Source organism: Erinaceus europaeus, chromosome 8 (assembly GCF_950295315.1).
Source record: "Erinaceus europaeus chromosome 8, mEriEur2.1, whole genome shotgun sequence".
NCBI classification, from domain to species: Eukaryota; Metazoa; Chordata; class Mammalia; order Eulipotyphla; family Erinaceidae; genus Erinaceus; species Erinaceus europaeus.
The window spans coordinates 60,630,117-60,644,662 of NC_080169.1; the positions used below are offsets into that span (position 1 = coordinate 60,630,117).

Here is a 14,546-nt window from a genome sequence, read left to right on the forward strand (position 1 = left end):
TACAGAATTTGTGTATTTCTTGGTCTCTCTTTAAACAAATATTATCTTATTTTTTTACTTTTTAATTATTTTTTATATTAGTGATTTAATAATGATTGAAAATATTGTGGGATAAAAGGGGTACAATTCCATACAGTTCCCACCATCAGAATGCCATATCTCCATACCCTCCATTGAAAGCTTCCCTATTCTCTATCTTTCTGGGAGTATAGACCAAAGATCTTTATGGGGTGCAGAAGGTGGGAAGTCTGGCTTCTATAATTACTTCTCTGCTGGACATGGGTATTGACAGGTAGATCTATATCCCCTGTCTGTTTCTGTCTTTTCCTAGTCAATCCATACCCCCAGCCTGTTTCTTTCACCACCCTGGGGAGGTGGGTTTCCAGGACTCATTGAAGTCATCTACCCAGGGAAGTCAGGTTGGCATTATGATAGCATCTGCAGCTTGGTGGCTGAAAAGCATTAAGGTACAAAGCAGAACAAATTGTTTAATAATTAGGAACCAAAAGGTAAGAATATAGCAGATTTAATTTGAGATCTTTGTGTTGGAAGAAGCTAGGAAGTCTGCTTTCGGTATACTCCAAGGGGCCTATGACTTTACTAATTTTTGTCTGAACCCCACAACTAACATGCAGGTGGGCTAAGAGTATTGTTTGGGAAGATAGTGTCGGAGTTGAGATAGGATTAGAGAGCTGGATTAGGGGCAAAGAGTAGCTCCCAAATATGTAACCTCATTGCCTCATGGTCAGAAAAGATACTTTCTTTTTAAAATTTTTATTTATAAAAAGGAAACACTGACAAATACCACAGGATAAGAGGGGTACAATTCCACACAATTCCCACCACCAGAACTCTGTATCCCACCCCCTCCCCTGATAGCTTTCCTATTCTTTTTTAAAAAATTTTTTAAAAAATATGTATTTATTTTCCCTTTTGTTGCCTTTGTTGTTTATCATTGTTGTTATTGCTGTCATCGTTATTGGATAGGTCAGAGAGAAATGGAGAGAGAAAGGGAAGACAGAGAGGGGAAGAGAAAGAATAGACACCTGCAGACCTGCTTCACCGCCTGTGAAGTGACTCCCCTTCAGGTGGGGAGCCGGGGGCTTGAACTGAGATCCTTATGCCAGTCCTTGTGCTTTGCGCCATGTGCGCTTAACCAGCTGTGCTACTGCCCGACTCCCAGCTTTCCTATTCTTTATCCCTCTGGGAGTATGGACCTAGGGTCATTATGGGGTACAGAAGGTGGAAGTTCTGGCTTCTGTAGTTGCTTCCCTGCTGAACATGGGCATTGACAGGTCGATCCATACTCCCAACCTGTCTCTCTTTTTCCCTGGTGGGGTGGGGTTCTGGGGAAGTGGGGCTCCAAGATATATAGGTGGGGTCGTCTGCCCAGGGAAGTCTGGTTGGCATCAAGTTAGCATCTGGAACCTGGTGGCTGAAAAAAGAGTTAACATATAGAGCCAAACAAATTGTTGACTAATCATGAACCTAAAGGCTGGAATAGTTCATATGAAGGGGGGGAGTCCTCCATTTTGTTAGTAGTCCTATTTTAGTTATATTCCAAAGAGCCATGACTATACTAGTTTTTTTTTTTTTTTTAATTTCCTGAGCCTGACATCTGATATGCAGGTGGATCCAAGTTATTGTCTGGGGAGATGATGTTGTGGCTGGAAAAAGGACCAGAAAGCTGGATCAGGGAAGAGAGTAGCTCCCAAATATGGGAAAGGTGTATAAATATTGTTGACTGTAAACCCCATCGATTTGATGTGATCTGAGGCCCATATTCTTATGATCCTATGTGACCTCTACATCCCTGTAGATCTGAGCTCACATTCTGTGCTTATGAGTAGGACCCATCTTCCTCAGGTGGAACATAGAGTATGTTGTCCAGCCTCCCTTTGGAAGATGGAACATTCTCTACTGTTGTTGATCCAAATTGAGGGTAAGGTCCCATGGGGGCCCATAAAGGAGTTGACTGTGTTGCTCCTGATAGAGATAACCAATAACAGTGGAGAGAGATTTATTCGAGATCTAGGCCTTTCATGTCTGTTTGGGAATCTAAGGACTGCCTGACTAGGGCCCCAGCTGATGGGGTGGCCTGATAGTGACTAAAGAGTCATTGTTAAGGTATGCCAGTCTCTTGCCCTGATTCAGCTTTTACTTTGATAAGATTAGCTTTGGAGTGAGTGAGGGAAGTATAATAGGAAGTAGGTGAGGAGGGTATCTAAGTCTAAGTAGATATTATTTCATTATGAACTTTATGGTGTCTTTTTAGGTCTTTCTACTTACTTGCTGCATATACTGACTCACTGCCGACTATTGTGCACTTTTGCTTTCAGGTATATATTTTGCCCTAATTTATGGATAGATGTGAACATGGTCTATATCTAGGTTTTGGGACTTTGTTAGGAAGTGGACTACCTGAAATGGAATTAGAGAGTCTTATGAAAAGAAAGATCTCACCCGAGTAATAAAGCTGAAGGGTTGACATTCCACAACTGACCTCTCTGGACACAGTCTGAAATGAAGCAGGTTGAGATCGGCAGATGCAGTATCATTTGGTATGAATTGAGAGACGCCTGCAGGAAAGTGAGTCCCACCCTAGAGATTCCAGGACTGGGGGAAATATAGGCTCTGTAGAGGAAGCAGGAGGTTCCTACTGTTTTAGGATTAAGAAGGCAATAGATAGTTATTGCTGTAATCAAATTATTTGGCAATTGGGTTAACTTTGAAAATCCCTTTGTTACGATTTGCTTTATCATACACAACATTACCATAATTTATGTCCTTTGACATTATTTGTATATAGCTGTGTCTTCCATAAGAGGAATGCCTCTTGTGGGATGCAGAAGGTGGAAGGTCTGGCTTCTGTAATTGCTTCCCTGCTGAACATGGGCATTGACAGATCGATCCATACTCCCAGCCTGCCTCTCTCTTTCCCTAGTTGGGTGGGGTTCTGGGGAATCAGAGCTCTAGGTCACATTGGTGGGGTTGTTTGTCCAGGGAGGTCTGGTTGGCATCATGCTAGCATCTGGAACCTGGTGGCTGAAAAGAGAGTTAACATACAAAGCCAAACAAATTGTTGACCAATCATGAACCTAAAGGCTGGAATAGTGCAGATGAAAAGTTGGGGGGGGGGTCCTAGTAGGCATATTTTTGTTATATTCCAAAGGGCCTGTGGCTATACTAGTTTTATTCCCCTGAAATCTGATATGCAGGTGGATCTATGTTATCATCTGGGGAGATGATGTCATAGTTGGTAAAAGGACCAGAAAGCTGGATCAGGGAAGAGAGTAGCTCCCTAATATTGAAAAGGTATATAAATATTGTTGACTATAAACCCTATCCATTTGATGTGATTTGGTGCCCATATTCAGCTTAGGAGCCTATGTGACCTCTGCATCCCTGTAGATCTGAGCTCACATTCTGTGGTTATGAGTAGGAACATTCCAAGCTGCCCCAATATTGACCCATCTTCCTCAGGTGTAGCATAGAGTATGTTGTCCATGCTGCTGTCCTTTTTGATGTATGCCATCCTCATAAAGGTGAGGTAGTATCTCAATGTTGTCTTTATTTGCATTTCTCTGACAATCAGTGACCTGGAGCAATTTTTCATCTGTTAGCCTTTTGGATCTCTTCTGTAATGAATGTTCTGTTCATATCCTCTGCCCATTTTTGGATGTGGTTATTTCCTTTTTTGTTGCTGTTTGCTGAGCTCTTTATATATTTTGGAGATTAGTCTCTTGTCTGATTTATGGCACATGAAGATCTTCTCCCAGTATGTGAGGGGTCTCTTTGTTTGTGTGTTAGTTTCTTTGGCTGTGTAGAAGCTTTTCAATTTGATGTAGTCCCATTGATTTGTTTTTGTTTTAGTCTTCCTTGCAATTGGGTTTGTATCATTAAAGATGTCCTTGAGGTTTAGGTGGGAAAGTGTTCCACCATGTTTTCCTCTAAGTATTTGATAGTTTCTAGGAGTGTGAACCCAGGATAATTATGGAGTATAGAAGGTGGAAGCCTGGCTTCTATAATTGCTTCTCTGCTGGACATGGGCATTGACAGGTTGATCCATACTCCCAGCCTGCCTCTCTCTTTCCCTAATGGGGCAGGGGTCTGGAGAGGTGGGGGTTCCAGGGTACATTGGTAACTTCATCTTCCCAGGGAAATCAGGATGGTATCATGATAGCATCTGAAACTTGGTGGCTAAAAAAAGATTAAGATATAGGACAGAATAAATTGTTTAGTAATTATGAACCTAAAGGCAAGAATATAGCAGATGTGATTTGGGTTCTTCCTGTTGGAAGAAGCTAGGAAGTCTATTTTAGGTTTGTTCCAAAGGGGCCCATAACTTGATTAGTTTTGTCTGAACCCAACAGCTAACATGCAGGTGGGCTAAAGGTATTGTCTTGGGAGATAGTGTCATAGTTGGACTAGAAAGCTGGATCAGGGAAGAGAGTACCTCCCAAATATAGGAAAAGTATATAAATATTGTTAACTGTAAGCCCCATCAATTTTATCTGGGCCCCTTGTTCATCATAGGAGGAGCATGTGTAACCTCTGCATCTCTTCAGGTCAGAGTTCAAATTCTAGGCTGCACTTATTGAAGGACCTGACTTCCTCAAGTGGCATGGTATGTTGACCCAACTTTCCTTTGGAGAATGGAGCAGATCCTACCAATGTTGACTCACATTGAGGGCAAGGTCCTGTGGACGCCCACAAGAGGGTCCACTATGTTGTTCCTGATGAAGATGACCAGTGACAGTGGAAAGAGAGATCTGCTAGAGGTCTAGACCCATCATGTCTATGTGGGAATCCCAGGATTCCCTGACTATGGGGTAGCCTGGTAGTGACCAAAAGAGCCATCATTAAAGTATGCTGGTCTCTTGCCCTTATTTGGCTTTTGTAGTCCTTATATTGTCTGACAAGGTTAGCCTTGGAGTGATTGAAAGAAGTGAAATAGGTAGTAGGTGAGGAGGGTAGCTAGGTCTAAGTAGAAACTCTTTGCTTAAGTACTTTAATGGGTACTTAATTTAAAAAAGTGCCTTTTTTAGGTCTTTCTACTTACTTGCTGCACTTATTGAGTCACTGCAAACTATTGTGCACTTTCACATTAAGGCATATATTTTCCCCTAACTTAATGGATACATGTGCACATGTGCTCTATCTTATGGGACCTGGTCTATAACTAGGTTCTGTGGCTTTGTTAGGAAGTGTACCACCTGAAATGTAATTGAGGAGTCCTATGAGCTAGGAGTATTGGAGCTGAAGGGTTGACATTCCACTCCTGGTGTCTATGGACACAATATGAAGTGAAACATGTTGAGGTGGTACAGGTTGAATTGATTCTGCTGAGATCAGCAGATACAGTGTCAAATGTTGTGGATCGAGATTTGTAGCAAAATGAGCCACGCCCCACAGGTTCCAGGACTGGGGGAAATACAGATATTATAGAGAATCAGGAAGGTTCCTGCTGCCTTGGAGTTTAAGAAGGCAATAGATATTTGGGAACTTGGTTTACCTTGAAAATCCCATGGTTAGGATTTACTGTATCATACAAGACCGTACCATGATTTATGTCATTTAATGCTATCTACATATAGCTATCTTATATAGTGACACAACCAATTGCTTCTGGTCTAAGATTATAGTTGATTAAATATTTCAAAGAAATCATCATTATTAGAAATGTATTAACAATTTAAGCCCACTGTTATAATTCAATCAGGTTATCAATTTGAAACCTTAAGTACTTGGATTGAAATCATACATACTCAGAACTAGGGTCTATGCAGCAAAAAGTTTGAGACATTCAATCTAATTTACCCCTCATATTAATGATTTGTAAGACTATAAAGTTAATAGAAGTGTATACTGACACCATTCCCACCACCAAAAGTCTATGTCCCTACCCCTACTTTCCTACAGTGAAACTGAAACTCTACCCTTACTCTCCCCCCCAGTTTTTTTTTTTTTTTTTTTTACTATGGTGCAATATTCCAAACTCAGTGAAATTCTACTTTGTATTTCCCTTTCTGTTCTGCTTTCTCAACTTCTGTTTATGAGTGGGATCATCCTATACTTGTCTTTCTCTTTCTGATTTACCCACTTAACATTTCTTCTAGTTCAATCCAAGATGGGTCAGAGTAGTTGGTTTATTATTCTTAATAGCTGATATATATATATATATATATATACCACAACTTTCTCAGTCATTCATATGTTGTTGGGTTCCTGGGTTGCTTCCAGGTTTTAGCTATTACGAATTGTGCTGTTATGAACATAGGTGTACATATATCTTTTTAGATGTTGACTCACATTGAGGTGTGATTGAGTCCTTAGGACATATCACTAGGAGAGGAATTACTGGATCATAAGGAAGGTCCATTTCTACTCTTTTGAGGGTTCTCCAGACTGTTCTTCTTGGGGGTAGACCAATATACATTCCCACCAGCAGTGCAGGAGGGTTCCTTTGTCCCCACAACCTTGCTAGCATTTGTTGCTGCTGTTGTTTTTGAATATGACATTCTCACAGGGGTGAGCTGGTTGTTGTCTTTATTTGCATTTCTCTGATAATCAATGACCTGGTATCTTTTCTGTAGTAAATATTCTTTTCATATCCTCTCCCCACTTTTCAACTGGGTCATTTGCTTTTTTTGTTGCTGAGTTTAGTGAGCTGTTTATATATTTTGGTTATTAGCTTCTTGTCTGATATATGACATGTAAAGCTTTTTTCCCATTCTGTGAGGCATCTCTTGTTTGGGTGATGGTTTCTTTTGCTGTGCAGAAGCTTTTCAATTTGATGTAGTCCCACTGATTTGTTTTTAATTTATTCCTTGTAATTGGATTTGTGTCATCAAAGATACCCTTAAGGTTTAGATGGTAAAGTGTTCCACCAATATTTCTCTTTAAGTATTTGATAATTTTTGGTTTAACGTCCAGGTACTTGATCCATTTGGAGTTGACTTTTGTTTCTGGCGAGATAAAGTGGTTCAGTTTCATTCTTCAGCATGTTTCAACACAGTTTCCCCAGCACCATTTATTGAAGAGAGCCTCCTCCCTACATTTAATTTTTTGGACCCTTTTATCAAAATTAGAAGTCCATAGGTATGGGGAGAACTTAGTTCTTTTTTTAAAAAATCTTATTAATGATTTAATGATTGACAAGATTGTTGTATAAGAGTAGTACAGTACCATACAGTTTCCATCACCAGTGTTCTATATCCACTCCCTTTCCCTATTCTTTATCCCTCTGGGAATATGGACCAAAAATTTTTATGGGTAAAGGAGGTGAAAGGTCTGGCTTCTGTAATTGCTTCTATGCTGGACAAGGTGTTGACATGTTGAGCCATACTCCCCGCTTGTTTCTATCTTTCCCTAGAGATACAGAGCTCTGGGGAGGTGGGGTTCCAGGACACATTAGTGAGGTCATCTGCCCAGGGAAGTCAGGTTGGCATTATGGTAGCATCTGCAACTTGGTGGCTGAAAAACATTAAGGTATAAAGCAGAACAAATTATTTAATAATCAGGAACCTAAAGGCAAGAGTTTAGCAGATGAAATTTGGGGTCTGTAAGCTGACAGAAGTTAGGAAGTCTACTATAGGTATACTTCAAGGAGTCTATGACTTTACTAATTTTTGACTGAGCCTAAAAGCTAACATGCAGGTAGGCATTTTCTGGGAAGAAGGTGTCAGAGTTGGAAATAAGACTAGAAAGCTGCATTAGGGCAGAGAGAATTTCCCAAATATGGGAAAAGTATATAAATAGCGTTAAGTATAAGCCCCATCGATCTGACCTAGGTCCTATGTCTGTTCGTATTTATCATAGGAGCTTGTGTAACCTCTGCATTCCTGTGAGTCTGAGCTCTAATTCCGTGGTCATGGCTAGGACCATTCTAGGCTGCATTCATTTCAGGACTAGTCTTCCTCGAATGGCAGAATAGGTTGACCCAGCCTCCATTCAGATTTTGGGTCAATTTATACCACTGTTGTTCTACATTGAGGGCAATGTCCTGTGGAGGCCCACAAGAGGGTTTATGACATTGTTCCTGATGGAGATGACCAGTGATGGTAGAGAGAGGGATCTGTTAGATGTCTAGGCCCATCATATCTATGTGGGAATTCCAGGATTCCCTGACTAGGGCCCTGAATGATGGTGTGGCGTAGTAGTGACCAAAAGGGTCATCAGTAAAGTGTGCCAGTCTTTTGCCCTTTCCCAGCTTTTGTTGTTGTTACTGTATCTGACAAGGTTAGTCTTAGGTTGAGGGAAGTGAAATAGGAAGTAGGGGAGGATATCTAGGTCTCAGTAGAAAATATTTGATTAGGTATATTATGGTGTCTTTTTAGGTTTTTGTAATTGATTGCTGCACTTATTGAGTCACTGTAGACTATTGCACACTTTTATTTTAAGGTATCTATTTTCCCCTAACTAATGGAAACATGCACATGTGCCCTATCTCATCAGCCCTAGTCTGTATCTTGATTCTGTAACTTTGTTAGGAAGTGCACCACCTGAAATGGAACTAAGGAGTCCTATGAGCTAGGAAAGGCCTCACCAGAGTATTGGATCTGGAGGGTTGACATCCTAGGCCTGGTGTGTCTGGATGGACACAGTCCAAAGTGAAACATGTCTAGATAGCACTGGTTGCATTGATTGGTTGAGATCAGCAGATGCCGAATCCAATGATATGGATCAGGAGAAGCATGAAGGAAAATGAGCAGAGCCCCAGAGGCTACAGTACTGGGAGAAATACATTTTAAATTAGGAAGCTCCAGTATGGCAATCTGTAAAAATGTACTCTAGATCCCAGATCTTCTTTAGTAAATAATGTGAAGTTACTTATTCTTACTGGTAGGATTTTCCATCTAAATGTACTGGAATAAATAAATAAAGACCATCTGTTTCAGTTTAAGAAAATGATTGTGTCTCACTAAGAAAACTTATTAGTTTTTCCATTTAATAACTTTTATAAAAACATGTGGGCACTGATTTGGAACATCTTTATTGGTGTCTAGAGGTCTCTACCTCTGTGTGCAGTTTAAACAGAGGAAATTCTTCTGGAATGTTTCTAACTTTGAATGTAAAAGCTGATGGCTCTTTCTTTGAAAACTATTCTAATAGATTGTTGGATAATATTGCTGGACTCTTTACTAACAGTGATGACTTTGTATCATTTCCAGGTTGGGAAGTGGCTGGAGATCATATCCAGAGTGGGGCTGGAGGCTCTGATAATGATTACCTGATCTTAAATATGCATATACCAGGATTTAAGTAAGGAAAGACAATTCTGATACCCATCTTAAGAATTCTCATGCCTGTCAACCCATAGAAGTTGAGAAAGTAGGGCTGCCTTTGTAAAAGATAATAACATTGTGATAAACTTTGCAAATAACAAACTGTTGTAGGATGATGTATAATATTAAAAATATCTATAGAATCAATCAGCAAGAAACTATTGTGTATCATACAGATGAAGCTGAAAGATTTTAACAATATTAAATCCACATGCTATCATAGTTATGATTCTTGGATACTTAGTGAAGAATTATTTGTCCAAAGTGTTTTCCAGCGTATCTTTGATATATATATTTATGAGAAAGATAGGAGGAGAGAGAGAAAGAACCAGACATCACTCTGGTACATGAGCTGCTGGGGACTGAACTCGGGACCTCATGCTTGAGAGTCCAATGCTTTATCCACTGCCACCTCCCAGACTACTGTTATGCATTTTTAAATTTTGTTTTACTATAGTCTACCATGTTAAAATTTCCCTATAGTAGTCTTTGTCTTGCTTTATAATGGGCAGTCACATTTATACTAAGACAGTCAAACATATTACTATAATCCATCTTAGAATAAGTGCTATGACCATGAAGCCATTGAGTCAGGAAGGAATTAGGGGTGGGTGGGGATTGGTAACAGGAGAGAAGAACAAGACTTTTAGCTTAATGAAGGAAGTGACAATTTTGTTTCAGATTATTTAAAAACCTATAGCATATATTGAAAGTTTAATCTGTCAAATAGACCACCCACATCTATGACTGGAGCCATGGGGACTGAACTGGGACGAATAACTTTTGTTTTCGAGACCTTCTGTTCTGCAGACTGTGTTCTGTACTTCATGGTGGTAAGTGAAAGAATAACTTTCAAAGTCTGAATTTTTTTTTTTTGGTAGTTTAGTACTCTAAGTGTGAATTTATTTATGCAAATTGGGATATAATAGTTTTTCTTCCAGTTCTTAGGGCCTTCAAAAATATCAAAATTGAAATAATTCACTAAGAATTATGCAATACAAGTCTACAGACGAAGTATTCATATCCCATGAGGAGCACTGAGTGAGGGAGGACTGGATAACTAAGAAAAATTCCTTTATGATATCTTTCCCTCTATATTACATGGATGGCACCTAAGGGAATCATGTGAAGTGAAATAAGGCAGAAAGATAAAGACAAAGAAAAGTACTGGATGATCTCACTGATAGTGGGACCTAAAAAACAAAGAGAAAAAAACAAAGTGAAACTTTAATGGGCTGTATCCAGAGACTCAGAGGGAAGGCATGTTAAAAAGGTATCTGGGATCCAGTGCTCTATGGCAGAGGAGGATGAGAATTTGATAAAGGGCAAGGCATACTCTTGGGGAGATGGAAATGTGATAACCTCAAAACTTGTGAATCAACATTTTCTCAATAGAAATTATTTTATAAATCCTTCATGAAAACGAGCTACCAACAGATTAAATATTCTTCTCTAATAGCTACTCAGCTAGTCAAATGATCATGGAGGAAAAGTGTAGATTAGATAGTGAGGGCAGAAAATAATGGAGTTATAGAGCTTTGGAAAAAGAAGAGTTTTTTTTCCCTTTACAAAATTTAATATATGTTGACAAAGAACTTTACTATGTACATGTTACAGGTTTTTTCCCATTTTCCAAAACTTGCTAGTGTAATACCCTATAATTTTTCATTACTTGTGCATTTCACACTCTAAGCTTGAGTAACTTTTCCCCTTTTGTTCTTTTGTTTTGTGAACTTCCATTCACATTTAATTGAAACAAATTTCATCTCTTCTGGGAAAATTTCTCACATCCCTCTAAATAGAGCTTATCTCTCCTTACAGTGTTCCTAAAATTCTGAGGAGACCCTGTTTAGTTATGCGAATGTAATTAGGTTTTTAAATCTCTCACTTAATCAAGCAATCCTGATGGTAGGGAAATCACAGTTATTCTGAAAAAGCAGTCTTAGAGTTTTTAGCTCAAGGCAGAATCTGTGATTTTCTTTGTAAGAAAGATGTGGTCTCCAGAGGATTTTATTTTGAGGTACTATTTAACTAGGACATAAAAATGAAGTAATAGTGCTCATAGTACAAAGCACGAGGACCTGCTCAAGGATCTGCTCAAGGATCCTTGGCTTGAGCCCCCCACTTCCCATCTGCAGGGGCATTGCTTCACAAGCAGTGAAACAGGTCTGCAGGTGTCTTTCTCCCTCTCTATTTTCCCCTCTCCTCTCAATTTTTCTCTGTCCTATCCAATAAAAAGAAAAAAAAAATGGCTGCCAGGAGCAGTGAATTCATAGTGCAGGCACTGAGCCTTAGTGATAACCATGAAATAAACATTTGGTAAAATGGTAGTTAACTTGGGGACTTCTGTAATTTCTAGGACAGGCAGATTTTATTATTCATGTCCATGGCTTGAACTTAAATGTATTTCTTTATGGGATATTTGATTATATTATAACATGTTTGACTCTTAAATTTACACTACAGGAAAAGAAAGGAAAAGTCATGTATTGAGCTCATGCCATTGTAATTTGAGTTCATGCCGTTGTAATTATCAATATCCAGATAACAAAAGCTCATCTATGTTTCTGACTTATTTGTCAAGGTCTCTGCAGAAAAGACTATGTAGAAACTTCAGGATTAGGTTTTGTTTCCATTTCAGATAAGGTAGATGTGCATTATGATTTGACCGGCTTATTGTATTTGTTTTCTAGCCAGTTTAGTGATAGTGACAGTATATTGGTGGGATTACCACACATTTATTTGTATATTGCAAATACTGAATTTATCTAAGGGAAACAGACAAAATATCACACATATTAATCCTTTTGGAGTTGAAATACAAGCCAATATTATTTCATGAACACAAAACAGCATTCTAACTAATCTGCACTTGGAGTAGATTCAAAGTTGTAAGTATAATGGGCAGGATTTAGAATTCCCTACACAAAGACTGCTTATCAGAATCTCTCAAGAACAAAAGTACAAATAGAAAAACTTGCTATTTTGTAAGGATCCAAGAAGATTACTGTGAGAAGCTTGAAGAATTTGCTTCTGTATTTCCTCAGAGCCTCAGGCATGAGAGTCTTTTGCAGAACCATTATGCTGTCTCCCCAACCCCTAGCTTCTGTATTTCCTAAACTGGAAATTCTTTCTCTCTTTCTCAAATCCCTTAAATACTATGATTTTGAAGCTTGTTCTCAACAGTGCAATTTATACATTGTAGTTACTAGTAAGTACTTGAACAAACTTGTTGGGAACTGTAAAGATTTCTGTTGTTACATGCTCTGCAGATAAATATAAATCCTGTTATGTTTACTATAAATATAAATATCTATTTGTAATGTAATTTTTTGTATATATTTCTACTGATGTATTTTAGGATATTAATAGAAAAAGTACCAATGTGGTGGAATCCTGGGGTGGAACAAAAGAAAAACAAGCTTATACTCACATCATCTTCAAGAATGCAACATTTACATTTACATGGGCTTTCCAGAGAACTAATCAGGGTCAAGATGTAAGTTTGATGCACTTTACAAAAAGGAAAAACAAAACAAAACAAAAAAGACAAAAAAATGAACCTATGGATATTTCATGTAAAATAATGTTTAAATTTGGAAGAAAAGACTTAGCTTTTTATTGATGGGGACTCATTAACTTGGTTATGGAATGAATTGGCATAAAAAGATACTTTTTGAGATTAAGAGTGTATGAAATGGAGTGACACATCTATTTCTGAACTATTGTGCACCCTGAACAATTACTATTTGCTCGAAACTTAGGAGACGATCTCACTTCCTAGTTATTTAAAAATCTATTTTTAAAGTTTTCTGAAGTTAGGTGAGCGATTTCATAACTCTTCATCTACATAACTTGACATTGTCTTAGAGCTACTACCTGGTGTAGTTTTGTTATTTCATGACAATGGTGACTTCTTTTACAACCTGGAGAGTGTGTTTTGCATATATGGTTGGATTAATATACAGCATTATTACTCTCTCTAACTTTCCCTGCTTGAATATCACTTAATCTGACCCTAATCAAACTCCATTGCACTTTTTAATTTTTAAATTTATTTATAAAATGGAAATATTAACAAGACCATAGGATAAGAAAGGTACAATTCCACAAACTCCCTCCTCCAGAATTCCATATCCCATCCCGTCACTTGAAAGCTTTCCTATTCTTTATCCCTCTGGGAGCACGGACTCAGGATCATTATGGGATGCAGAAGATGGAAGGTCTTGGCTTCTGTAATTGCTTTTCCACTGAATATAGATATTGGAAGTTCGATCCATACTCCCAGCCTATCTCTCTCTTTCCCTAGTGGGGCAGGGCTCTGGGGAGGTGGGGCTCCAGGACACACTGGTGAGGTCGTCTGCCCAGGGAAGTCAGGTTGTCATCATGGTAGCATTTGGAACCTGTTGGCTGAAAAAGCATTAAAATATAAAACAGAACAAATTGTTAAATAATCATGAACACAAAGGCAAGAATGTAGCAGATAAGATTTGAGGTCTCCATTTTAAAAAAAGCTAGTGGGTCTCTCTTAGGTATATTCCAAGGAGGCCCATGATTTCACTAGTTTTGTCTGAGCCTGACAGCTAACCTGCAGGTGGACCAAAGGTATTGTTTGAGAAGATAGTGTCAGAGTTGGAAAAAGGACTAGAAAGCTGGATCAGGACAGAGAGTAGTTCCCAAATGTGTGAAAAGTGTATAAATATTGTTGACTGTAAACCCTATCAATTTGAACTGGGGCCTATATTTTTCGCAGAAGCCTGTGTAACCTCTGCATCCCTATAGGTCTGAGCTCACATTCTGTGGTCATGGCTAGAAACATTCTAGGCTGCACTAATTTCAAGACCCATCTTCCTCAAGTGGCAAAGTATGTTGCTCAACCTCCCTTTGGAGAATGGGGCAGTCCTTACCATTGTTGATCCACACTGAGGACAAGGTCCTGTAGAGGCTTACAGAGGGGTCCATTATGTTGTTCCTGATGAAGATGACCAGTAGCAGTTAAGAGAGGGATCTGTTAGATGTCTAGTCCCATCATGTCTGTGTGGGAATCCCAGGATTCCCTGACTAGGGCCCCAGGTGATGGGGTGGCCTGGTAGTGACCAAAGAGCCATCTGTAAAATATGCCAGTCTCTTGCCCTTATCCAGCTTTTGTTGTCCTTACCTTGTCTGACAAGGTTAGCCTTGGAGTGATTGAGAGACATGAAATAGGAATTAGGTGAGGAGTGTATCTAGGTCTAAATAAAACTATTTGATTAGGTACTT

The 14,546-nt window shown here is 39.0% G+C and overlaps 1 protein-coding gene across 4 annotated transcripts in view; it reads left to right on the plus strand.

Moving 5' to 3' along the window:
• Positions 1-14,546, plus strand: part of ELAPOR2 (endosome-lysosome associated apoptosis and autophagy regulator family member 2) — a 222,930-nt gene that overhangs the window by 158,769 nt on the left and 49,615 nt on the right. For all 4 annotated transcript variants that reach the window (XM_060196310.1, XM_007537720.3, XM_060196308.1 and 1 more), the window contains 3 exons: positions 9,174-9,264; positions 10,018-10,120; positions 12,649-12,786. In XM_060196310.1, the coding sequence (XP_060052293.1) occupies positions 9,174-9,264; positions 10,018-10,120; positions 12,649-12,786 (332 nt within the window). The remainder of the gene's footprint in view (positions 1-9,173; positions 9,265-10,017; positions 10,121-12,648; positions 12,787-14,546) is intronic.